At 45.6% G+C, this 24,484-nt stretch overlaps 1 protein-coding gene across 3 annotated transcripts in view; it reads right to left on the bottom strand.

Moving 5' to 3' along the window:
* Nucleotides 1–24,484, bottom strand: part of acap3a (ArfGAP with coiled-coil, ankyrin repeat and PH domains 3a) — a 53,703-nt gene that overhangs the window by 18,976 nt on the left and 10,243 nt on the right. For 2 of the 3 annotated variants that reach the window (XM_069527123.1, XM_069527122.1), the window contains exons 2-6: nucleotides 11,135–11,192; nucleotides 8,398–8,517; nucleotides 7,661–7,714; nucleotides 940–998; nucleotides 455–638 (exon numbers count right to left, since the gene is read on the bottom strand). In XM_069527123.1, the coding sequence (XP_069383224.1) occupies nucleotides 455–638; nucleotides 940–998; nucleotides 7,661–7,714; nucleotides 8,398–8,517; nucleotides 11,135–11,192 (475 nt within the window). Of the gene's footprint in view, nucleotides 1–454; nucleotides 639–939; nucleotides 999–7,660; nucleotides 7,715–8,397; nucleotides 8,518–11,134; nucleotides 11,193–19,332; nucleotides 19,362–24,484 lie in introns of those variants that run through there. The other variant, XM_069527124.1, reaches the window with a different exon arrangement.

The following is a 24,484-nucleotide window of genomic DNA, read 5'->3' as shown; positions in this document are numbered from 1 at the left end:
CCCTGAATTAAAGCATTTGCTTTGTGTTTCTGAGCTGACGCGAACCTAAATGACATTTTGTGCTACATTTAAGAGGTCACTTTTGCACACAGCACATCTCCCCGCAGCTTTGACCTTTCTTCCGCTTTCAGACGCTTTCAGTTAAGACTCAAAAGGGTCGGACGTCTGAGAGCCGAGAGAGAGCGAGACGGCTGCCAGCAGACAAAAGTCCGGAATGGAAAGAGGCCGCGGCCGTCACAGCGATCGTGCAGAATCGGTCTCTTTGTCCCCGCGGGCACTCGTGGGTGGGAGGTTACAACTTATGGTCAAAATAAGCCCACGGTGCAAATGAACAGAGAATGTGTCACAAATGCTGATATGACATGTGAACCATTTTATTTATTGTTGTATTATAACTTTAGATATTCAAATACACAGAAAATAAAGTAATCTAGACAATAACCACTCCTCTGACCTGTAGCACGTAGTCCAGAGCGAGATGCCGGAAACACTTGCGGGTGATGCTGAGCGTGCTGGTGGCTTCCTCCACCTCGTGAGGCTTGTTCCTCGGCGCCTGGGCGTTCTTCACCTGCGCTATTTCCATATCCTCGCGCACCCTATCAAAGTGCTTCTTGGTGTCCTTGAACTTCCGGACATCCCTGACAGACACGGAGAGGAAACGATGACGTGCAGCCAATGAAAAGATGAATTCAGGAGAATGTACAGGGGGATAACTGAGTTTGAGGTCAGTGTGAGGTTCTGCTTCTTGATCATTCATGACAAAATACCGAGGCTGCACCTTGTTTAATATTTGAAAACACCAAAAAGGTTTTCAGGGGCAACAGGGGTACGTTTGCTCTTTAAAGGTCGTTTAAAGGTTTTTTTTCTACCTGCGTTGAATTTTTCATACAAGTGAATTTCTGCACGGATACAAAACTGAAGCATCGTAGGTTCACTCACTCTTTCACAAAGTTGTGCAGCTGCTGCTTCACCGACCTCTGAGCTTGATCGAACAGGATCTGAAACAGAAGAAATTACTTTTAAAACACAATAAGACTTTAAGAGTTTAAAATCAAGGGCAAAACTTTTATTTAGCGAGTCAGTATCGCTGTATTGGTGACTCAGGGGTTCACATGAATGTATCAGAAAGTTAACGAATGAATAATTCATTGTTATTATGCAAATAATGACGGCATCAGATCACACACACTCATAAATCTAAATATGTCGGATTTCATCAAGATCCACGAATCTGAGAAATTAACTGGACAATGAGAGATGCTGGTCAAACCACCTACATGTACTTTTTAACCAACAGAGGGCGACACAACACAACTTTTTGCTGTATTCAAATGATGCAAATCCGCCCTTAACGCCTGTTGGGATGAATGGAGGAGGAATGTCAGTCAGATTCGAACACACCGGCTCTAACGCACCAACACGCCGCCTTCAGTTACGTGTTGTACATCCAAGAGCCCTCCTCCTCTCCTTCACGCTCCGAGCACATCGTCGGATTGCTGCTGCTGCTGCTGCCGTTAAATAGGTCACTCAGGCAGAGAGGACGTGAGTGAGAGGGAGGGATTTTGGTTCGATGTGACACTGCAGAGTCTGCATCCAGTGCAGTGGTGCAAACCCTCTCTGACAAATTGTCGTGCAGCGGCCTGTATCCTGTCACTACGGCTGAGCAGCAGTGGGACAGGTCGAAAGGTTTGCGTCGTCATCCCGCCTGAATACTTGGATCTACAACTGTGTGTGTGTGGATGAGAAGATTTCGGCTCTCGGGCTCTATAAAACGAGGCTTATGGGTATTTTAACTCTTTTTACAGGGGCTGATGATGAGTGAGACACTTTTTTTATTGTTGCTGTGCAGCCGGTGCACAGAGGAAGAAATAAATATAGACGATTTAAATTTGACTTCAGGATAAAAATGTGTCTCACAGGGAAGCGGTCAGTTTTAATGCATTCCTGCCAGAGACGTGTTTGTTTTGATCGTAAGTTGAGGCCTCGTTTCACTGCTCTATAAACCCACTGGGTCTAAATATGTGTGAAAGTGGAAGAACAGAGACGCTCATCAGAAACCATCCACTTCACTGTTTGTAATTACCGAACAAAGGAATTCCTCCGATGCCAGGCCGAAAAAACAGAAGCTGCCTTTAATGGCTTCATGCAAAGTGTCATGTTCAAAGCCCTCGTTTGACTGAATCACCATGTGACTAATCGTGCATCGTGTGGTCAACCTGTTTCCTCGGGACAGAGTTTAACAAGCTCTCAGAGAAGTGCAAGTGAGAAGTGGGAGTTTGTGCCGAGGATCAGGATCAGCAGGGGCGGCGGTGTGCAGGGGCCGTAAACACCCGGGTGTAAGATTAGCTCGGGCGTCAGTGCAGAGGGCGCCGAGGTGGACGGTCACGGTGGCTCAACGTTGTGTTGTCAAGTAAACAAGTGCACCTCCGTGATGCTTGTGAGTGAGCGGCGGCAGGGGAGCTGCTGGGAGACTTCCTGACTCTGGGGTGAAGTGCAGCCTGCAGCATTCCTGAGCTGCTTTGTGGCAAGCTGACACCCTACTTTCATTGGGCCGAGGTTTCACGAGTCGTCCCTGCGTGGTGTGAACTCGGCCGACTCAAAGAGCGGCAGGCAGGATTAACAATGCACTGCCTAAAGATATACACTACGCCTGAGGAGATATTGTAGTTTAATTAGCTACTCTAACCCAGCGCTCCGGGGACGTTGGTTCATCGGTGGATGGCCGAACAACGAAAGTCACTTGATGGAATTTGAAATGAGCTCACACAGGGATGAAGCAGCAGCAGCATTAACATAACTTACCACCACCGTCAATTTAACATAAAGCTCACTTCATCTGCTACAACGACGGAATTGAAAGATCTGAGTGTTAGTGTTAGATTGCAAAGTGTTCAACAATGATAAGGCTGTTTACTGACATTGTAGGAGAAGCTGTCTACAATCTGCAATGACAACAAATCTAGGATCTTCCCTGACTTTGCCACAGTCCATTGCTGATGAGATAGAAAGAAACTGTGTAAGGATATAACTCGACCAGCAGGAAACTGGAGCCGCACAGTTTAAGTCAGAGTTGCACAACAATCCCAAACAACAGCACACGGACTACACTCTGGGGTAATGCACTTAACGTAGCAGTGCAGCAGCAGAGGCAGCGAGCCGAAGTAAATCATGTATTTCTCTACATATATAAAAAAACCTTCCCAACGTTTCACGGGAAAGTTGAAGCTAAAACAGATTTTACTGGGCCTCGGTGGCACAGACAGTGAGTTTTGGTGGAAAACATAACTTTGTTCGCAAGAAAAGTGTCTTTAACGCAACACAGATCGAAAACCAGTCCGATGGAAGTGAGACCTCAGGCATGCTCTTTTGGAAACGTAAAAAGAGATTTAGCCAAATGGAATCCGAACACAGCCGTCCCGGTTCTCTGACTGACAGCGAAGAACAGTTTTATATCGAGGACAGGGTTGGCTCTATCGCAAACACTACATCATGTTGGATTGATTCTTATTTGTCTCATTCGAGAAATATTACAAGACAAGGACAAGGGTTTAATGTCGTCACACTTTAATGCTCAGCTCGCTCGATGATTAAAATGATGGTTCCCTGCTGGAAAACGCCGTGAGCTCAGCTGGGGTCTCAAACTAAAAGATCTGCAGAGAGAGAGAGAGGTCAAGCAAAGCTAGAGCAGGAGTAAATAAACGCGTTGTCATGCTAATGTCATCAGTTTGCTCAAAGCTTTATTGTGGCTCATTATGAATGAAATCATAACAGTTTTTCTCATTTGCGACAGACAGGTCAACGGAGCGCGGCTGCGACAAAACAAAGAAAACACTATGTTGTAAGAGAGAAAGGAAAATCTGGCACATCTTCACCGAGCTGACGTCACAGCTGAGGAATGAGACGGCTACAACGACCATCACAATGAGCTACTGTCCCGACTACCGCCTCGCTAATTCCCCTCTCAGTGCACCGGCATGTTGGGACACGGACGGATTTAATGACATCAATCAAGCAATTATCTTCAGCCCGATCAGTGCATCTCTGTTAAATCACAGGGACACTGTCACAGACAAAGACGAGTTTAATCCTAAATCCCTGTTTGTGTTCACAGTTACTAAAGTAAAAACCTCTCATGTGGTTTGTTTAGCCCGTCTCCTGCAGGAGCTTTGTTTAAAGAGTCTTATCCACTGTTGCATCAAATATTTCACTTTGTCATCGTCCAGCATCGAGGTCCAATCCAACAACATCTTGATCATCAGGCAGCTCAGGAATGCTGCAGGCTGCACTTCAGCCCTGAGTCAGGGAGTCTCACAAACATCACGGAGGTGCACTTGTTTACTTGACAACATTTGGTTTACATTGACCTTCCACCTCAGAGCTCTCTGCACAACACCCAGCCTAATTCTCCAGAGTTTTTACGAGGGAGCTGGCAGGAAAAACTCTGGATAAGCTTCTGTCAGACAAGAACTGAAGTCAGGATAAACTCCTGAAATCTTCAGAGAAGTCAGCTGCTGCGGACATTCTCCAGAGTTTCCCCCCAAACTAAAACTCCGGAGTGTCCGAATGAGCCCACGTGAGAACAAAACGTGGTGAGGGACACAAAACCGAACATCTCAGGATGAAAAGTTTAATAACAACATAGTGTTCTATTACATCTGTGAGCGTTTCTCTGTCGGGCCGCTGTGCCCCATTTAAAGACACATTCTCTGATATATATTTTTACATTCTAAACAAAGAATGCAGCTGGAAGGAACAACAACAATTGCCGTTGCAGACAAAAAAAAGAAAAAGCCCTCCTCTTGTGTCTTTCTTTGTTTTCCAGTTTGGTTTCCAAATATAAATCAGAGACACTGGCGTTGGCATCTCCCATAGGAATTCACTCACTCATTCAGAATGTACAGCCCATACTGCACGAGGACACGTATTCTATTAAAAATTCAGACGATCGAATGTGATCACAACCTAAACTCCTCCGCTCGTTTCATGCTTTCTCCGCATCTACCTGCTGTAACTCCCGGCGGCCCCTATATAATCCTTTACGGTGTTGGGTGCATTAAGACTTGGCAGCTCACATGTTAGTCTCTCTCTCTGCATCTCTGTGTCAGTCTCCCCTCATTTCTAATGGATGTTCAGAGAGTCAAACGTAAGTCAATTATTTATCGAGTGTTCATATGGAGTTTCATGCTTGAATTAAACAGAGACTGTTTAAAAAAAAATGTTGGCCTGATTCTGCTGATGCTGAAAAAGGAAACTCGGTCTCTGACCTGAAGAAAGCCGGAGCTGCACTTGGCTTGAGTTTGATGTTCATACAAACAGACCCTGTTTGTTCTGTTGTGTGGTAACAGACTGGCAGGAGAGCCGAGCGCTCAGGAAACCGAGGGAGGGAAGGGCCAGGACTCTAGAGTTGTCTTGACAATACACACATTTGTGTTTATTTCACAGGCTTTAAATGCACCTGGGTTTCGACAAGGTCAGCTGGCGCTCAGAGGTCCCACGTCGTACAGCGCTGTTTAATATTCTTGAGTGTCTGTTGCGTATGTAAGCACATGTGGCAGCTGCACGGCAGAGCACGCCCGCGGAGGGACATCCGTCGGTAGTGGCAGATATAACCATCATCATTTCTTATTCAGCGGAGCGCTGCTCGAGTCCCTCAGCTGGAGCTACGCGGTTAAATGCACTCGATGTCTTTCCTCATTAACAGATGAACGTGCGAGGAAGAAAAATTCTACAACTTCAGCAAACAAAATTCAGTGGATCAAGAGGTTCTCCCCGACGCGTTCTGGTCGCATCGTTGTAAATATTATCATTTCATCTCAGGGGAATCCGTCTGATCGCCTCAGTCTCACACAGACCTCCCTCCTCCTCCTCCTCCTCCTCCTCTTCCTCTGTTCTGCGTTTACATCAAAGCAACAAAGGAAAACCTCTGAGAGCCAATTGTATTAATGTCCAGTCCGACTCTGGACTCCTAATGGACTGGAGTGAGGTAGAGTGGGGGGGGGGGGACTGGAGGCCGAAACCCCAGCTGAGCTCACAGTGGAAAAGGGCCAGCTGGTCCCCGGCCAAACCACACTGTGTTGTGGTCTCGAACGTGTGACACGCCAAACAAACAGGAGGTCAGTCTACGTTGATTGATTTACCTGCGTCTCATAATGAACCTGAAGTATTTTTACATTTATTTATTAATTTGTCTCCAGCAATATTAATATGGACCGCCACATATCTTATCAAATGGATGAAATCTTACTTCATTGTAAAGCTGATGGACGACATGATTTTGCTGCACAAAGCCAAACATCTTGATCGCCCCCTGGTGGCTGGCTGCAGCTTCGTTCATAAATGACATTACATGCAGTCGAGCGACCCTGAGTCAGTCTCACCTGTCGATCACGATACTTCACAAAGATTTTATAGCTTGAAATAACTAATTAAAACCAACCGTCTGAACGAGGCCGACGGTTTGGCCCAACGTTGGTGCATCCTCGTTAATCCTGCCTGTCAGCTAACACGTCTCCTCACTGTATCTGCCTCGTTGCACTTCCAGAAAACCCACTCAGGTTACTCATATCCGCTCACGCTGTCAACAGTCACGCACATACATACTGTACACATGCCTGGCCAAATGTAACTCACTGTGAGATGTCAAAGGTCACAGGGTTACTAATGTCCAACGGCTAAAGCTAATTCACGCCCGCCCGAGCGACCCGAGCCATTAACCCTCCATTTGTGATGTTAAACTCCCTGAGCCGATGGACTGGGAGCGAACGGAGTGCAGGGAGAGGCTGATTTGTGATGACACATCTTTGTTGCAGCTTCAGAAAGGAATGTGTTCCCCACACACACACACACACACACACACACACACATACACACACACAGACATACACACACTTTACGGCATCGTCAAGCACACGAGGGGTTCAGGCTAATGGACTTCAAAGGGCCTTGGAGGGGCAGGACGGGGGCAGGGGTTCGGGAGCCTTGAAGGCGGGGAGGGGAAACCACACAGATGTGAAGCACGAGCTTTGTTTAGTGTCTGAGGAAAGATTTAGATCATGTAAAATACATTAACGAAGCTGCGAAGAAGGAAAATACATTCGATGACTGCATTTAAAAACCAATAATTCTAATAAAATATAAAGGAAACTTTATACACATGTAAATATGGGCTTTATTAATGGGTTATACGGTTTTTGTTGATTTCATAATTCTAAATAACCTCTTACACCCTGGTAGGCTGGTTTATATACTGATATTATGAATGTCTATATAACTTCATTGTAATTGTACAAACTATGACTTAATAAGAGTTCTAGTTATAATACTGTTAATATTAATAAATACCTAAAATGTCCTTATTTGCATTCGTGATGCATTTTATAGAACCATTCACAAAGACAAACTCCAGGATGTGACACAGCTCAGCCTCTGACTGACTGGTACAGTACTGACAGTTGTGTATCGACAGACACACGCATTTAATGACGTGTGGAATCGGTTCAGACGCAGCTCAGCGTGACCCTCTGCATCACGCTGAGGTTGATACGGGACCCTTGGATGCCAGTTAAGGTTTCAGGACTGGATGAGGTCATTGTGCTGGTGTGTGTCTCAGGCGAGTGCATGTGGAGCATATGGGGACAGTCTGGAGAGCCGGCTGACTTACCATGTGGTAGTTGATGATCTCCTGGAGGCTTTCCCCGCACTTTTCCAGGAACTCCTGCACAAAAATAACACAAAACAGTATTTAAACTCTAAAATACATAAAGAAATGTTCTCATAAATGCAGCTGTGTTTATATTTGAGAGTGAAAAGAAGGAAGCAACGGCTGTCACAATGTAATACCAAACTTTATTATGAATTCTAAAATTAAGTCAAAGCTGGTTAATGTCACAGGAGTGTACTTTTGAGCAGGAGAGGATTTTTTCCCCCTTGAACCTTGTACGGGAAAGGGAACTGTAATTGCAGGGCTGATTCAGATCTTTTTTTACAATGGAAACTACAAATATGAACAAGACTTTAACAAGAAACTCACAATTAGTCACACGGCTCAGGCCAAGAAGGCTTTTAATAGTACTTAATGTGAGCGGCAGTGAAAATAGTCCGAGACGCTGGAGCTCCGAGCTGAGCCGTGAGAAGCCATAGTTTCCAGACCCGATCTGATCCTCACTTACTAATGTGTTAGTAATCAGGATCGCTCGCACACAAACACACACTCATCCACCACAGAGCTGTGGAGGAAAGTCCCCGTCCCTGCAGACATTTACTGCAACCATCCCCTCCACCAACGGCCAGAAAAATACGACAACTGAGGACAACAATGCCACGATAACGACGACAGTAGATCAGACAGAGCAGATTAAATGCACTCGTGTTTGCGTTTGAGGCTCGTCAGAAACTCACAGAGATCACCTCGTCCTTCTTGCACTGCTGAGACAGATCCCGGATGCCGTTGACGAAGAGTTTGTTGGCGCTCACATACGCCTTCCCCGCCTCGATCATCCCACTGCATAGCTTCACCAGCTGAGAAGAAACACACATTAATGAGGGAACCTGAGCAGACTGTACATTTCATCAGACACATATTGATGTGAGCAGAGACGTAGTTACCATCAGGGACAATGTCAGTCAAGCCTGGAGCGAATATAAGGCGAATGGCCTGTGTTTATAAAGCGCTGACCGCTTAAAGCACTTGACGTTACAGTTTTACCATCCACACACACATTTCATCATACTCGGATCACTGATGGGGATTGAACCACCGCCCTTCTGATTTCTGGACGAACCACTTTAAATATCCTGGTGAGCAGTTCAGGGTGAAATCTGAATTTTGTGTTTCTTGATAATCTGATATATTGACACTCACAGTTCTATGAGAAGAAAAGTCAGCAGTAGAGTAAGACCCTCGTGGATGTACAGCAACGGTTGCCAGGTTATTTCAATATTTAGAATTCCTGTTTAGGCATATTTGTTGGAGTATTGGTGATGATAGAAATCTCAGCCGCGTTTTAATACTCTCAACCTTTAAGCTTTTGTCTCTCTCTGTATTTTAAACCACATGTGGACGAGGAAGCACGTCATGCAGATGTGTGTTTGTTGTCTAGTTACCACCTGTGGTGCTCGTGGCTGCACTGTCAGGCAGGGACCATGTGTTAACTCCAGCAAACACGTACACACTGTTAATGTTGTTGACACACACTGAATATTCAGCAGAATGTTTGACGTTGGATTTGAGTGTCGACCACATGTTGTAAAGTATCAAAGTGAGGACGCTTCAGTTTCTCTGCCACCGTCAGCAAAATTAGAAATATCTGCCATTGAGTCTGCTTTGTTTAGCTGCTTCTTTCTTTTATTGTTCACTCTGTGTTCTGTCGCCAGGCTTTCCTCTCTCTCCCTCCCATCTGCTAACCAGACATCCAGTGAGACTGCAGGGACAGAATCAGGACGAGGGGCCTGGACTGGATCAGACAATCGATTCTTCTTCCCCCTTTCATGATCTAATTCTAACTCGATTACATTAAAATCATCAATGCAGACAAACATTAAGTGATAGTTTTCAAATTCAGATGCTACCATGAAGCGGAGTTGTCAAAATGACGTCTCTTCAGAACCGTTATGTTAAAAAGTGACCATGCAGGATCGTTTTTGGCAGGAATATAACTTCAGTGGTGGTTTCTAACACTGATGGCAGGAAAACGAAGAGCAGCCTGCCTGACTGACTAATCCCGGCTCTCGCTGCCTGACACACACTGTAATTCAAAAGATGCACAAATGGAGCAGAGACATGAGCATTACAGGCGGAGCATCTGGCCGCCTCATTACAGGGCAACTGGAGACTAATGTTTTCTGTGAATCCCGTCTTACTGCCACGTCACGTTTGAACAAATCCTGAACTGAACTGTTCAACGAGACTGAGCGACATCACGCTCTCTCACCAGCATCCCAATCAAGTACAGGATTGAGTATAAGCTTCTTTTATTCGTTTTAAAGCTTTAAATGGCCTCGACCTCCGAATTTTTCCAAAGTTTCTCCGCCACTTTCCAACTCCCAGATCTCTCCGGACCGTTGCCATTTCATCCAAGGTCCATTTTTTGATCCCTGTGCTCCTTGTTCAGTTTGTTATCTGTTATAGCGCTCGCTCGTATCCTGGTGTCGTCATCTCTCGCTGTATTATCTCGAACACAGGCTTTGTCTTCGAAACTCCCTCTTGTGTTGGACGTCACCCAACCACCACACAGCAAGGAGACAATTTGTCTTCTCCACGGACCACTGCTGGTATCCACTGTATTATTTAGTTTTTTTTTAATGGTCACAGCAAAGTTTTGGTTGGTGTTGTCGGTCACAATAATCCTGCCCCTAGTTTTCGGATGCTATCCTGTTGTGTACTGAAACTATAATCAAATGTGCCTTTGGTTTGACTGCTGCCAATGTCAGTGCACATCCTCCTTGTATTTATAATAAGTGACGTTCACTTGTGTCTCTGCCCACGAAGACAATACTGGTGCAGAGCTGCAGCCGATTGGACAGGATTTCCATTTCCTTATAAATTCAGCAGGAGACAGAGCAGATGTCGCTTGGACTCGTCTCCACTGACGACTCGAACAGCGTGGGCCGGCATGGCTGAATATCACTAACACACAGATTAACTTCAATGTTTACCTGAATTGACCTATTACAATGTTGCTCAATCTGATTTTTCTAACACAGTTCCACCGCCCCCAGCCAGTTCATGCTTTACATTGCAGTGGTTTTCTCTGTGCTCACATGTGGTGTATGCACCAGCAGGGAACGTCAGTAGTCAGGGTTCCCTCCAAAAAACAGCACAAATCTTTTTAACGCATCGATTTTCCAGAACATTAGCGAAGATATTTGAAATCCACAGCTGGTGGTGCTACAGCGCTCCAGCTCAGGTGCTGTGAAATGATTGCACAAGACGATGCAAATGAAGGAATCAGTGGAAAACCATGAGGGGAACGTTGCTGAAATATAATCTGATGTCGATGTCTGAGAGGCAAATAAATCACGTGCTTCATGTATGTTGTGATTTATTTATTTATTGTCACGTTTTTGTTTTTAATCAATTCACCAACTTTTCCACTTCAGCCTCTGAAAAAGACAGTGACAGTGGAAATTGTCTTACCTTATCTAGCTTTGCCTCGATCTCCACAACCTCCGTCTCCACCTCATCAATATTCGCCCTGAAACACAAAAGAGAAAACAAGAGAAGCGTTTAGTTCACGTGTGGAACTGTGAGTTACTTCACAACAGTCAAGAAGTTCCATTAAGGTCGTGCCTTTCATTGGAAAACTGCCGCTCTACAATCTGCTTGTGATTTCCTGTGTTTTCACGAAGCACGAGGACGCTGCATGAATCTGTGAATGAAGGACGGAGACGTGTTTGTGCAGCAGCGGGAGTCTGTGTGTTCTTTAAGTGGCTGAGACGCCGTCCTGGGAGCAGTTCACCTCTGTCAAAACAAAGTGACAGACAAGGTCTCCGCAAAGTGATGAGGACACGGCTGTCTGGTTCATCCCGCAGCCCCCGAACCCACCTACCCACTGTCAGCACCGCCGCCGCCGCCACCACCACACCCAGCTGCATCTGGAGCCTCAACCACTGGGTGATTTACACACCCAGAGGTTAACAGCTGGATGATGTAGCTCATTAGCTTCCCCTACAAGTTGACGTCAGGAGGCGGCATGTGGATCGTAAACTCTGCCTCCGTGTCTGTGAACACGCTCTGTATCAACACATTTGTGATTTGCAAAAAAAAACGTACCCTCGTTACAAGATAATGTTTTCAAGTCGCAATTAACTTTTCTACAAACAACACATTTGCTGTTGCAGTTTTGTCAAAGCCGATATCGTCTATCTACTAATAACCACTTCCTCTTTGGCAATTTGTTTATAGAGTGAAAGCACCGTGTTTGTGTTGTTGCTGCAATGTTTCAAATCCAGCAGAATTACAGAGCTTTTATTTTGAAAAGCTGTGATTTTGGGTCAAACGAGTGTGTCGATTGCTCAACACATATCAGATGCAATGTAAAAAAAATAAATAACAGCAGTTACAACAGAAGATTATTCAAACGTATGTAAAAGTCACACAGGTCGACAGGAATAGAGCAAATTCACTGCAGATAAACCAGGTAGGATGAACGCAAAGACTGTTTATGAAAAGCTCTGCACACAACATCCAGCGCACAAAGTCACGTCAGCTGGTGAGTTCACAGCTACTGATTCTCCAGGTTCCGCTCACTGAACGTTGAATAAACACATGAACAGCTCTATGTGCAGCAGCGGTGCATCTTCAGACGCCAGAGTCCAGCTGCAGGTCTTTTCTTTCTGCGGCTCAATTACTTCAGGTCACTCTGACCGTTCCAGAAAAGAAAAGCTGAAGCCAGCATCACCACAGACGAGGCAAACAGCCCCACAACGGGCACTGCACCAGTCATCATAACTTCTAGGAGACAGGGAGGAGGTATTCTGGCAGATTGTTCTGACACACACTTAAAGTAAGTTTTTAATTTAATATCAAGGAGCCAGTTTCACAAATCTCAGCTCTACACACACACACACACACACACACACAGAGAGAGAGAGAGAAGCTGTGTGATGAGAGTATCTGTGGCGTATATCGGCCAAGCCTGGCAGGATATACAACTTGTATCTCATCTCTTTCTCTCTGGCCTTGGGTGGATTAGCCTGCCTGGCCGGGCTGCAGGGAGCTCGGGGGAAACGAAGGATGGCACATGCTCTCACGCTCCTCTCCACCCCCCACAGCTTTAACGCCCCCTTTCTCTACGGATCTGAGGAGGAAAGAAAACACTCCAGAGAGGAAATATCTGTCATGAGCTCCGGCTCATGCAGAAACGGGAACATACGTTACCTAAATAATCAATACCATATTATTCCACGTGCGGACATGTGTTATTTCAACCTCAGCTGATCTCCGACCAAACAGCCTCCGGCCGACCAACCACACCCAGGGATAATCCCTCAGTGAGCAAAGCTGTTTTCATTGCTGATGTCATTTTATGAAACTGCCCTTTTAATGTGATAATGCAGAGCTTAGTGGGCTCTCGTTTTTCAGGAGGCTGGAAATATTGTTTGGAGATTTTATTCTCAAACATCTACGGTTTATAAGTGACCCATTTTAACCAGAGGTGTCAGAAGCACTGATTCATATTTAAAAAAATAACCACAGAATTATCTGCATCTCTTATGAAGGTTCTTCTCTATGTTTTGTAAAACCCTCAACAATGCTTTAACTATTTACTTCTCTATCTTTACCTCATTATGTTTAATAACAGACTTTACGCAGCCTCCTAAGAATCTTTACAAAGTGTGTGATGCTGTTCTTTCTCTTCTAGGCTAGTTTGTTAAGACGTCATATTTCAAGAATACAATGGCTCTGGACAGATGACTTTTAAAACCAAAGTGTTTGGTGAAGTGTTGCCCAGCCTGGAGGTCAACCTCCCCCCGAGGGGTCAAAAGATAAATCTGAGGGGTCACGCGATGGTTAACTGGACAAAATGTGACACAACACATGCACTTTGGTGCGGCTTTATTTAAGGGGACTCTTGGTCTTTGGCAGAGGAATGCATTCTACTTTAGTTCTTAAATAAAAAAGCCCAGAACATCACCACCACAACTTCCCAAAATCCAGCGTGACTTGTTGTGTCTTGTTCGACAAACCACCAAAACATCCAGATACTCAGTTTGCAGATATCCAAAGCAAAAGAAATGATTAATCCATCTTTCAGTTACGCTCAGTGTCTTGTGGTGGAGCCTCGAATGAAACTGAGCCCGATGACGCCCCACATGGTGACAGCCCGGGCTCGATGATCCAGATGTGCAGAATCTGGCTCATGGGACAGCTGCCCCAGCCCCCTCAGGCTGTAACCCCCCCACCGCCCTGTCTCACTGCACATGCCTCCCATAATGCATGCACACAGGGCCCCGGGCCCGTAGTCACGGCAACCATCTTCCTAAGTGGGCCGCAGAGGTCCCCTGATGCGCTCGTGAATTGACCCTTATTCACACCACAGGGAGCGGAGGGGCAGATAATGACTCACAACACGGCCACTGCGACGGGAGATGACCGTCGCTGCTCCATTAAAAACTCGTCAGGAGGTTGTTCAACAGCAGTAAGTCTGCACGTGCTCCAGGAACGACGACGTCACTGACCAACTGACACAGACATGCATGGCTGCTCTTAACGGTCGCCATGGTGATACGTTTAGAGCTCGTCTGGGCAGGTTGAGGTTTCGTGTGCCCGTTAGTGTGCAGGATTAGTCTGGGATCATTTATCTGACTGGGAACAGTGCAGTTAAACACGGGCGTAAAAAAACATAATAAACAGTGGGATTGTGCTGAGTGAGCTGCAGCTCCGGTGGTTTCTGGCTGCTGACGGAGCGACCAGACCAGACCAGCGGCTGAGGTGATGTTTACTGGGCTCAAGTTCGAGAGAAACATCTTTAATTCATGAGCTGAATTAAGTCTTAACCAGATTCCCTACTCTAGATGCAAGAATAAGGTCTTTTGAACATTTTAATTCCAGTTTAATTACACTATGTTTTCTACCTCTGAAACTTCAGACTACTTAAATCAGCAATTATCAATTACTGCTGTCAGGGGGGCTAAGTTTAGTCCCTGTGTTACTGTCAGTGTCATGTTTGTCTGGTAATTGGTCGTTAAATCTTGATTAGAAGTTATTAGCGATTAGAAGAGGCTTGATCTGAAATCATGTTTTCATTCCACCACCAAACAAACTAGATTCAATAACAGACTTTGAAAAGATTCAGATTTGTTTATTAATTTGCTTAAAAATGTATCTGATTTTCCAAAGCTCATCATTCGTGATGTGTAAAAATCATAATCTGTATAAAAAAAACGTAACTGCGACTGTCAAATAAATGTACTTGAGTAAAAAGAAAAAGATAAGCAGTAGAAGTGAAAGTAGCAGGAAAAGAAATTCCTCACTACTGTACATATATATATATATATATTTTAAATACAATATAAATACTTGAGTAAATATACTTATTTTCTTTCTGTCACTGCCAGTGAGCAAGTATTGGCTGCTGTGTGTGAGCCGGATGTCTGAGAGCGATGCAGCTGGGCTCAGATGCCCCAGAGGGTTGTGTTTTGGAGGGTGACTCAAGGCCGAGGGAGGCTGGTGGTCTGGGTGGAGAGCGAGCAGGTGGCAACAGAGCCGACACCGGGTCCAGGTACTGACCCCAAACGTACGTCCACCAGCTGCGGCACGGGAGCCAAACCCACAGACAGCCGCCAGCTGGGAGCGAGCGAATTAGCCAGTGAGTGATGCAGCGGCGTCGGAGCTCTCTGGTCTCGGTGCCAGCGTACAAATGAGCACAGCTGTTGAGCAGACTAGATGCTCGCTTCAAGTGATCCTCAGTAATCAGCCGACTGTTTGATACCAATCTGCCATTTGCTCTCTCCTGCGCTCCTCGATATCTTTAATCTCATCTTAATTCAAAGCCCACCGCAGAAGGTTGCATCTGTGCGGAGACCAGAGGAGTCAGGGGCCGGCGTGGAGGAGGGGAAGCTGAGGGTGGAGACATGGTGGGCCCAGTCTGTCTCAGGGGCCCATTGTAACAAAGCAGCTTCCTGTCTGGAGAAAAGGCGGCATTTTGTCACAATATTGATTGCTTGAGTGTCCTAATTGTGGCTGGACTGCGCGGATGAATGGCTGATTGGAGGCAGGGGGTTGGTGGGATCCTCGAGCATATTCCATTCAGCTGCGTTGGGTTATTCTTAGCTGCGTGGCCCTGCCCGACTCGCCCCCATCCTCCTCCTCCTCCTCCTGCAGACCACTATGTGAACTAAAGCAGGGTTGGCCGTGCAATGCCATATAATATGGAACAGTATTTAGGTTCCACTGTACTCATACCATTCTTTGTACTACATGTTTACTGTAGTATTTGCTAGGGTACAAGCACTGTACTTCAACCATGTATAGTATGCAAACAAAAATACAAAGGGTGTAAATCAGTTTTATCACAATATGACATGATACAGATTCTTTGGACAATGATTTGCCAGGAAACAATTTGACTCTCTAAACTGTGTTTCCTGCAGCCAAAATGCCGACCAGGCAACACTGAGGTGATGTTCGCTGGCTCTCAACTTTTTAACTTGACAGAGACTTGTTGGTAAAGACGAGACATTCTGCAAGAATCTGTAGTTTGTGTCTTTTTCCCGCTGTGTTGTTGTGTTTCTCTCGCTGGTGACTCCATAGATGACTGCACTCGGGCCTCGAGCGCGAGGGAGGCAGAAAAATCTATGTTTTCACTTTTTCACTCATTGTATCGCTGCTCATTGAATTGATTTATCGAACCAGACTGATGAATCCTCACAGCCATTAAAATACATTAGTATATGCACCATTTTGTGACGTTAAGGACAGAAAGCTTGCAGCACAACTAATGAAGGAGTCGGAGGTTTACCTGCTGCTTCCTGCTGCATGACCCAACTTTGACCTTATGACCTCCAAAAAGCTTCATACTCCTCCAGCTGGTGTCACATTTGCATCATCATCCCAAGAATTTAAGGTTGACAATGCCCCATAATGTGCAGTAACCAAATCCTAATGCATTTAAGGTGCAGACTGAGTTCAGATGTCTCCAGTAATCCTCTCCTCAACATGTGTTCAAAGCTCTGACTATTGTTCATAAGCCGAAGCTTTTATTTCCACTCCAAGGCTTAGATGTGTCCCTCATACTTAAAGCGGCCTGCACTCTGCTCCGACAGAGGAGAACTCAGCCGCTCTATAAATACTGCTCACATTTCTGCACCAGACTAAACTGAACCCTCTTCAACAACACACTTCTGCACTAATGGCTTCAAAGAAGTGAAACGTCCGCTGCAGCCATAATTACTCATTTACGCCTCGATTACGATGCGGTGACGGGCCTGAGCATCAGGCGGGCGCTGGATGCATGGACTCAGTACCCTGGATTCCATCATTCATAGGACAGGGGCTCAAAACTCTCAGGAAGCAGCAACTAAATCAAGAGCGACCGACCACCTGACCAAGCTCGTCCTCGAAGAAAAGCCTAAAAACTGGGTTTTACTTCAGCAGCGTCTCCTCTCTCTTCACAATGAGAGGCCTCATAAACCTCTGACAAGGGCCGAAGCACGAAATCTCAGTCTGCACGGGGAGAAAAACTCCTGACAGAACCACATTTATATGAGATTCAGACATTTTTTAATCGACGGTCAGACAAAAATAGACGAATCCAGCACTGTGAAATGAACACTATTAGGCCAATTCTGCACAGCTGCTCCAAGCAAAGAGAAGACTCTGTAATGCAAATAAGATTAGACAGGGTGTCTCAAAATAGATGTGCATGCTTCTTTTTTTTTTTTTTTTTTTGTACCACTTGTGCATTTCACGTGTTCAGGCCCCTTTTTAAAGTTAGACCAGAGGAAACACTCCCTCGCTGCCAATTTCTTCTAATGGTCACTTTTGGTTTTGCAGCAAATCCACCACCACACACACACAAAAAAAAATCATTCTACCAAACTGTATAAATGAGACGTCTGTAAAACAGCTGACAGGACCTGAAACTGCAAACTAGCTCAAATTGAAGACGTGTCGTCCATGCAGTCTATGGGGCAAAGCAGGTATGCACAGCTGTGGCCAGCATGAGAAACACAAATCTGTTTCCCTGCAGGAATTATCTTTACAACTGAACGAGCGCCATCTTCCACCATCGACCCTCCACCGTGTGCTTTCACTGTGAGGAATCCCCAAAAGTCAGAACAGGGAGAGGATCTCAGAAACATTCGGTATCTGCGCGTGGAGCCAGCTGAGCTTAACTGTAACAGGCCAGAATCAGAACATCGATCATCCAGAAAGTTGTCTGGACTGGAAACGATGGGACGGAAAAATGTAAAAGAAGAGGGGAAAGGTAAAGGAGTCGCTCTGCAGAGAGACGAGTGGGAACCTGAGTCTGGATAGTATATTCCTAATCCCTGAATGCACCCAACCTCTCCAAGATCAACAGCCCTGATGTGTTTGTCTTTTGGCGACCGGTTGAGCTCTCCACCTCAGATGACCAGTCTGCCTGCTGCGGCTGAACTTTTGCCTGTCTGCTCCCGACACCTCCCCCCCCCCCCCACCTTCTCCGCCACACCCCTGCAAGCGCTCCCTCCTCCGTGTGCACGGCTTGGCCGTGAGCTGCATCTTTGCACGCCGCAGACCACAGCACATAAATCCTGAGGGAATAAAAAACCCAAGAGGCTCCTCAGAAATCAGCCTAAAAACACGGAAAACAACCCAAAGTCAGAAACACAGTTGGTTTTATCTTATTCACCGAAGCCACAAACAGAAGCAACGTGTGAAAGTGTTTAAAATAAAAAGGACTTTTTGCAGCCAACACTAATACCGCGAGAGGCTGACTGATTAATGCCAGTGTAAACTGTCTGACCTTTACCAGCAACGACAAATGTTCAGTCGTCGTATTTTTCCACCTTGAAATAAAGTTTACATCTTCACTTGACACATTAATCACTCAGGAAAAACTAAGCCCGAGACGATAATGTTATTGCAATAAAAAAAAAAAATTGTGGGTTTTACTGATTGATTGATTTTGGAGTCTTTCAAACTCCATACTTCCAATGCAGATCCAAGATACGAATCTAAATCACAACTATATATCATCAAGGTTAATATCCCAGACTTTAAAAACAGATCAACAGTTGAATGTAGAATGTGCGGAATGTCCCTTTAAGAAAAGACATTCTGTTTTCTAAAGAAAGAAAATGAATAAAATGAAACTTTCTCTGTTTCAGCGAGTTAGTTTCTTGTTGGACCTTGAGCAACACGTGTGCATATTTTTCAAATCCTCCCTTTGGGCGGGAGACATTAGTTCTGGTGCTGTCCGACGACCAACGGTTCCCAGGCAGGCAGGTCAGCCGTCCCTGAACGCATCACGGGGACATCATCCCCACCTTCTCAATGTGCATGTGAAGAAAGACAAGAGACATTTTTTCTGCAGAATCACTCAAATCAAACAAAACGTCTGCAGCCAAGTTTGTTCCTGCACAAACTCCTGGCAGGGTTGTTCGTTGGGACGCCAAAGGAAAAACTCAGAAGAGTGAAAAGACATTTTAGTTTCTTTGTGCCTGATGCGAGCCCTTAACAGGTTTTTACCCGATTACAACTCAAGGAGACAGCGCAGCCGACGTGAACCTAAATATGTCCTTGTTGAAATCTCAAAGCCATGGACCTACTGGGACATAATTTAAATTCAAATGATGCATTCACTGACCAACCACAGCACTTAATTCACAGCCAAAAGTTTATATACTCACAGATCACAGCTCATTGAAACGCACAGTAGACACTGGCTGCCAAACCGTGACGCCTGACCCCGCAGTGTCGCTTTGAGAGTGTCCCTACCCCTGGGGAGCGAGCAGCTGCACCGAGCCCCCCCCCCACCGGCTCCACTCCCATGTTCTAATCACACTCCAGGCTCAGGCTGCACAGAGCTACATACAAACAAGAAGTGGGTTTGGCTGCCAGAAGAAAAACCAGCTGCTGACCAACAGCAACAGCTGGAGGCATTTTTTCCCGCTCCTTTTGAAATCTCGTCCGTTCAATTTCAGTCCACCCACCGGGACAACATGGAGTCCAACGACAGGACAAAAGACATCCACATAATTTGGATTAAAGCAAAAAAAAAAGTATTTACATGAGTTGAAATAATTGGGGAGAATAATCAGCAGATGATTAAAAAAAGGCCCTTTCAAGTACAAAATATGCAAATGTGACAATCACCGTCCGCTTTCTGCTCCTTGAAGTTTATTTTGAAAACCAGTCAACAACACAGTTTCCATTTATAACTCATCAGCTCAGGGATTCGAGCAGCTGACAAAACATCTGCATTAACTAATCTTAGCTCCTGCTCAGATTCATTTAGGGGGGAACATGACCCAAGTCATTAGCTAAATGTTAAAGCAGAATTCTTCCGCTCGAGTCGAGGTATGTGCCTGAACTCCACAGTTATAAACCCCGATCCCTGTAATGTGGCAGAAAGTTTCTCTTCTGCTGCTCAGGAGTTGGATCTGTGAGGTTTTCTTTTCTGTGTCAGCCTTTCCACTAATATTTCAAGGTTTTAACTATGGGTCAGCTTTGGAACAGATGTCTTCTGCACAATATCGCCTTTCATGATGTAGCTGCAGGGAATCCAGTGGTGAAGACAGTCGGAAGAAATGATCGTTATCAGAGTCTGTTTAATTGAACACATGACGACACTGTTACTCTGTTCGTCCACGAGGGATTTGATCATAGGTACCTCCGGGGTGACGATTGAGTTTATAGTTCTTAATGTTGATATGAAACGATCCATCAACCAATTAGCTGAAAATGTGTGGATGTAGATTTGATGAAAGGGCTGATGGGGGGTTTGATGTATAGGTTCCATTATTCAGTTTTAATCAGTGTCATCCATCTTTAACTAACGCTGAAACTAGACACAACAGTAAATAACAACAATCATTCGATTTCTGATGATTTGTGAAGGATCTTAGAATTTTTCCCTTTTTAATATGATTGTAAATTTGCTATTCCACTTTAGGACAGTTGGGTAAAGTTGGGTTGTGAAACTGTGATGGAACCTCTCACCATTTTCTGACATTTATATAAAGCAAAAAAGATTTAACAACTGAAGATAATCATAGTATTTATCGATAATGAAAACAGCTGTTTAGCGAGTCAAAGCATCATTGAGCCAAAACGTCACTGAGGGAACATGAAATTATTCCACTCAATCCGCTGTTTAAAATACAATCAGACTTTGAAGCACCCTCTATTTGAAGTACTGGAAAACACATTTTGCAGAGCTCTTGTGTGCGTTTGCCGACGTTCTCTGTGGACGCTGTAGCTGACATCTCCCCGTGTCGGCTGTGGAACGGTTCAGAGACATCCGACAGAAGGATGTGCAGACGAGGGTGATCTGTCCTTTAACTGTGATTTCAATTTAGTCTCGAAGTTTCAACATAATGCGGTTGGTTCCTCTCGCAGTTTTCCACACGCCATCCGTGTTCCTGAAAGCCCCTGAAGCTTTGTGGCTTGGGCTCTATTAGCTACTAATAAATCCCCACGTCTGCCCTGAGCATCACAACCACAGCGCAGGAGATTATAGGGATCTGTCAGCAACAACCGATGACACTGTGTCCAGACAAAGAGCTAAATCTACTGCACGTAATGAGACAGTGCCCTCGCGGAGGAGAAGGGGATAAAACAGGAGGTTTCGAGAAAAAGAATGCAGCTGTCAATTTCAGGGTTTACAGTGAATCGGGCCATGTGCTGCTCCCCTCCTGAACTTCCTGCTGACAACACTGTTCTTGGAAGCTGAGGAGGAATGCAGCTGGGAAAAAAAAAAAAAAAGATGACAATGAACAGGAAAGCGGCCAGCGAGTCCTGCGTGGCCTTGAGTTATTGATGGTCAACTCCCACTTCGATATCCACACAGGAACGAAACGACAACGGCGCTGCCTTCACTGTCCGGATAAAACATCAGCGGGAACGAAAAAAAAAAAAGAACAGCGGGGAGGGGAGAGAGGGGAGACTGGTGTGATGCAACAGTCTGTAACTAGACTTAACATAATATCACATTCAAGTGGCTTTTTTAAACAAACCACAGTATCTCCCTGCTCCGCTTGAGCAACAGTCGGGCAATGCCAGAGTTCAAACAACTAAAACAGGCAAATAAATCAAACCCTGGTTCAGGGAATTAGGGAAAGATTTAACGTTTCAAGCGCCGAAACCAGTCGAAGGACAGAGTGAGGAAGGAAATGTGTTCTTAGGGCATTAGCACGTTAAAACCTTTTTCAAGTTAAAGCAGAGCTTTAGAGCATTTGATTATCTGTATGTAGTGTACGTGGTAGTTAGAGTAACTTTTGGGGTCTGTGGGGTTCAGTGCCTTGACACCACGCCATGTTTTTCTGGATGAGCCAGGAAATGAACCGCCAACCTGTCGGTTATGAATCTGGAGGAAATGATTTTCTGAGATCTGGAGACAATAGATGACAGTTTCAAAATCTACATCCGATCTGGCAAAAATAGGATGTAGCTGCCGGGGGAAGCTAGTAAAACTAAAGCTTATACAATAATATAGATGTTCAGCAACGAGGACTGAGCAGGCCCCATGTTAAAATGAGTCGTACCGCTGCATGATGGGAAAGGGGAGGGCTTTAGTATTGGCTCCAATTAGGCTTTTTGACAAACCAGCTGGGTGTAGTGGCCGTGCATAATGCAATGACAGCTCCATCCACCCCTCATCAGCTATGGTGGTTGGGTCGTGTAATTAGGCCACCACAGCCCATGGGGAAATGGCACTTCACACATGGGGGGGGTGTCCAACAAGGACGTTACAGGGATTCAACCCTTTACGCACGACACCGGCATCAGCTGGGTGTGCGAGTGCTTCCTGCGTGTCATCACGAGGGACACAGATATGAATGGACAGTCTCAAACCCGGGGTTTGTTGTTAAAATAGGATGCGAGAGGATGTGTGTGATACGGCAGCGTCTTCAGAGTGGGCGGGGAGTGGGGCGCCGTTGGGGGGGGGGGGGGGGGGGTAAAGAAAGGTCAGGATATGAGAGTTCTCGGCTGGCGGCGCAGGTTTATATTAACTCAGGGTGGTCCGAGATGACTCCAGCTCACAAAAATGTCAATGAAGATATTCGGGACGAGGGAGACGAAAGAGAGAAAGAACACACACACACACACACACACAGAGATTCAGAGGAGGCCTGGGCTGTGAGAACCCGGCCTGCACAATGTTCCATTGAAGGGAGGAAGACAATGAGGCCTACAGACGTCGTTGCTTCTTGCAGCCTTTTTCTGGGCAGCACACCAGGCTGCCGGGGCAAAACAAACCCCAACACAGCGAAGCAGGGCCGAGACAGTCCTTCAACGTAACACCCTGACATTTCGGTGGAATAGCTTGGTGAAATCCCTACGCAGGCGTGATGTGTCCGGCCGTGGTGGGGCTGAGCTGGGAGTCTTCCCGGCATTTTTGTGGGCTAAACACGCAGCTTGGCTCGCACTAGAAAGACATACCAGACGTGTGAAGCATGCAGCTCTTTCCTGTCTCCAAGCTCGGGAGATGGGGCTCGAAGAAACAAACGGCTGAGAAACGACAGACGGCTTCCATGTGAAATACGCTTGACACCCCTTCCACTGCAAAAACACTCGAAGCTAATGGAAGTCTGCTGTTTTACATTCGATCCAAAAACTAGACGGTACGAATTAAGCAGCCCCCGGAGACGCACCCTGGACAACATGTGGAGCTGGTGTCCGCCCATCGATCGTGTGAATGTCACGGAGTCAGTTCAGCTGACTGGAAGAAAGTCAGAGGTAGAGGCTTCTGGGTTTCCCCCAGGTGTTTCCTGTGGTGCTAAGTCAGCAACGTGCCCCTGACGTCAGTTTTCTGGCTCTGCACCATGACCCCTGACCCCGCTCCCGTCAGTCCATGGGCCTGAATGCTGATGTCACTCCTGGGTCAACACAGAACTAACCGGACCCTGACCTGAAAGTTTTCCACATTTCGCTGTTATGTCGACAAGTGAAAAGACAACAGCAGCTACTCGTCTCTATCTTTCCCTGTTGACCCACGAGCCGTGTGAAGAAAAACTCAGGCTACGGAAAAAATCAGGAGTGACACTTGATGTGAGGAAAGCACTGAAGTGAAGCTGCGCGTCCTCGGTTAACGACGCTGAAACACGGCACTGGAAATGACTCTCTGGAGAAATGCATCTACGGTTGTTCTGCCAGCGAGGGGAAGAAAAGAGCAGAATTACACAGTTGTGTGAGAAAGAAATCGAGTCGAGTCACGGCTCATTGGTCTCTTCACAAAAAAAACCACGATCTCCAGAGACGACCCCAACAAACATCAACAGCAGAGAGAAAACAACGAAAAACCAGCAAAGAGGGATGAAAAGAATTCAGGCTGATTTACAGAACTTTATAAAAGGATCCAAACTCCTGCAGATGGAAAAATAGGTGAATAAACGTTAGAGAAGCTGCCAAACATCAGTCTGCAGCTGTTTGTGGTTATTTTTCAATCAGAAATAAAATGATTGAGTCCAAACATGCATCTTCTTCAGCTATCAACGATTATCTTCATTATCAATGAGACTAATGATCATTTCTCTAATATCTTCAATTCAGTGTAATTTGAAACTAGGAAAAGCAGTAAAACTCTGGTTTTAATGACCAGGAACCTAAAGATGCTCGTAAAGTTAACTGAAAACTGTGATGTGATTCATTTCTCATTAAAATTCATGCCAGTGACATAAAGAGTAGTTGAAGGTTTGGCCAGAATCAATCAAATGAAACAGCTGAAAATCCTACGACTGAAAACACTGAGTCTTCCCTCAGGTTGTTGTGAGGTCAATAATTATCTCTTTTAGTTTTATTGAAGCTGGAAGTGGTTCAGGGGTGTTCGAGGGATTTATG

Source organism: Paralichthys olivaceus, chromosome 6 (genome assembly GCF_024713975.1).
Source record: "Paralichthys olivaceus isolate ysfri-2021 chromosome 6, ASM2471397v2, whole genome shotgun sequence".
In the NCBI taxonomy this organism is placed as follows: Eukaryota; Metazoa; Chordata; class Actinopteri; order Pleuronectiformes; family Paralichthyidae; genus Paralichthys; species Paralichthys olivaceus.
The sequence above is the reverse complement of the archived record's forward strand: the minus strand, read 5'-3'. Positions and strand labels throughout refer to the sequence as shown.